Source organism: Engraulis encrasicolus, chromosome 15 (genome assembly GCF_034702125.1).
Source record: "Engraulis encrasicolus isolate BLACKSEA-1 chromosome 15, IST_EnEncr_1.0, whole genome shotgun sequence".
Lineage (NCBI taxonomy): Eukaryota > Metazoa > Chordata > Actinopteri > Clupeiformes > Engraulidae > Engraulis > Engraulis encrasicolus.
The window spans coordinates 50,462,569-50,465,068 of record NC_085871.1 but is presented as its reverse complement, the minus strand read 5'-3'; the positions used below and the strand labels follow the sequence as shown (position 1 = coordinate 50,465,068).

The following is a 2,500-nucleotide window of genomic DNA, read 5'->3' as shown; positions in this document are numbered from 1 at the left end:
ATGGGTCATTCGATTGGGATGGGATTCAATTGCGGCCCAAGGTCCTTTCCCGATATGTGGGGTGTGTGTGTGAGAGAGAGAGAGTGTGTGTGTGTGTGTGAGAGAGAGAGAATGTGCGTGCGTGTTTGTGTGTGTGTCTCTGCATGACGGTTCCACCCCTGTGCTGTGTTGTCTTTCCTTCAGGAGAGGTGCAGGAGGATTGCGGTCGCCAGTCCACTTCTCCCCGTAACGCCACTGGTGTCCAGACCAGTAAACCCAGCGCTGCACCCAGGACCAGCGGCGCCACAGAGACCCCTAGTGGCCGATTGGGGGAGGGCAGGAGGGGCGGGTCCCCCATACCTCCTGGTAGACTCAAGGTGGGTCAACAGTAGGCTCAGACGACTTTGTTGGCAACGGATGATGTTGACAAAGCACGTGAGTGAGAACTTGTTGTCACGATGTGGGTGGTATTAAATACAGCGCATTTAAAGTCGGACACACGAGACGATGAGCTCGCACCAGTTTGATCTACTAACACACCACGTGTGAGGTGTGGGGGGATCAGGTGGAGAGGAGGAGCTGAAGTGGGGAGCAGTGCAAACTTGTGTAGAGGTGTGAGACAAGACTCATATACACACGTGAGTGAGTTGTTGACCAACCAGTTCATGGGCGCCTGACCTCGGAGGCGGTCCGCAGACCAGCATCGACGGGGATAAGCAACTGCAGAGGTTGCAAGATCTGACTGCAGTCGCATTCATCCCGCGATAGTTTGACACCATGTGACATGTCACCTCGTCGACGCAACATGATTGAAATCTAGAAGTTGGACAGGAAATCTAACCATCATGCTGCAAATGTACTCAATTTGATCATCAGCCTTTTTTATGATGATAGTGACGTTTCTCTGATGGGACCCACTAGTTTGACGCCCTCTCGGTACTTCACATGGTAATCAAACATAGGGTTAGGTTTAGGGTTAAGGTTAGGGTTATGGTTAGGTTTAGGGTCGTATGACGTAAGCGGTAAGTACCGAAAGGGCGTCGAACTAGTGAGTCCCTGTCTCTGATACTTTTTCTTGTTGTTTCCTGGTAGGCGTGGCTCCTGAAGGAGGCGTGTTCTATGCTGGCTCCTCTGCTGATGTCATCACAGCATGCCCCGCCCACTGACCCAGAGGAGGCGGAGCTACTGGTGGAGGCCGGCCTACTGCTGTCCAGAGCCTACCTGCTACAGGGCCGAGCAGCCCACAGGTGTGTGTGTGTGTGTGTGTGTGTGTGTGTGTGTGTGTGTGTGTGTGTGTGTGTGTGTGTGTGTGTGTGTGTGTGTGTGTGTGTGTGTGTGTGTGTTATACTGTATGTGCAGGGAAGCTGACGGAGGGGCTGGGGGTAAGAGTGTCTGTGTCCCGGGAGTGAGGGGGCCCAGAATTGGGTCCTCATTACCAGTGGCGTAACAACTCGGACACGGGCCCCGGTGCGAGTATCCAGCACGGGACCTCGGAGGTTGTGCTAATTTTATTTAGGATATTTTATCTAGCCAAATACATTGCTGGTGAAAGGGTGGGCTATAATCTTTGCAATCTCTGCCCCCCCCCCCCCCCCCCAAAAAAAAGGACGAAAGCAAAGAAAGGCTTTCGGAATATGTGCCTAGAGACCGGTTGAGACAGGGACAGGGCTGGAGACAGTAGCAGTGTGTGCGTGTGTGCTTGCGAGCGCACGGTGCCTGCCCAGCTGACAGCAGTCTACACAGACGAGGGAGACAACCCTGCTGATCTTAAGCACCCCAGTTTAAACTTCATAGATAAAAAATAACACTAAGGACTTAAAAGATAGATAGCACAATCAACAGGATATGCCTTCATAATGATTTCAATCTTCCACTACCCCACATACACAAGGTGCCACTGCAAAGTAGTTTTGCGTCCTTTGGCATCATCAAATAACGGCACAATATTCAATGCTGCAGCGTGGAAGACGTTCCCGGCTACCATGGGAAAAGATGGATAGATGGATGGATGGATTTGAATGGAAACACAGCATCCAAGACAACCATGACAACACATTGGTGACAGCCCACCAAACATACACAGATAGAGCTCTACACATGCACACCGAATTGTCCACTTATTTAGATTTCTTTCTCCTCTCCCCTAGCTGACGACTCGAGAGTCCACTTCATAACATAGAAGCTAACAGAAGAACTTAACTTATATTATGCTAACAGGAGAAACGCTAGATGATAAATGAGTGGAGATGCTGTTAGCAAGTCAGCACAACTAGTTTTCAATTGGAGAACACACAACTAAGTTATAACGCTGGGAATAACTCGCAGATTACAAACTAGAATGGACACCGTTAAAAATGCTCTCTTTCGTTTAGCCAGCCAGACCCTGCCGAACCCAGACTACTGGACTAGAAATCATTTCTGAAATGTGACAACAATTGGAAAATACCTGAAGGAGATGAGTGATATGAAATCAATATAATGCCACGGCGAACATTATTGTAGGGAAACCTGACCTTACCTT

At 49.7% G+C, this 2,500-nt stretch overlaps 1 protein-coding gene across 1 annotated transcript in view; it reads left to right on the top strand.

The window, feature by feature from the left end:
- cfap54 (cilia and flagella associated protein 54) overlaps positions 1-2,500 on the top strand; it is a 126,096-nt gene that overhangs the window by 89,319 nt on the left and 34,277 nt on the right. The window contains exons 52-53 of the mRNA XM_063217797.1: positions 184-356; positions 1,072-1,226. Coding sequence (XP_063073867.1) covers positions 184-356; positions 1,072-1,226 — 328 coding nt within the window. The remainder of the gene's footprint in view (positions 1-183; positions 357-1,071; positions 1,227-2,500) is intronic.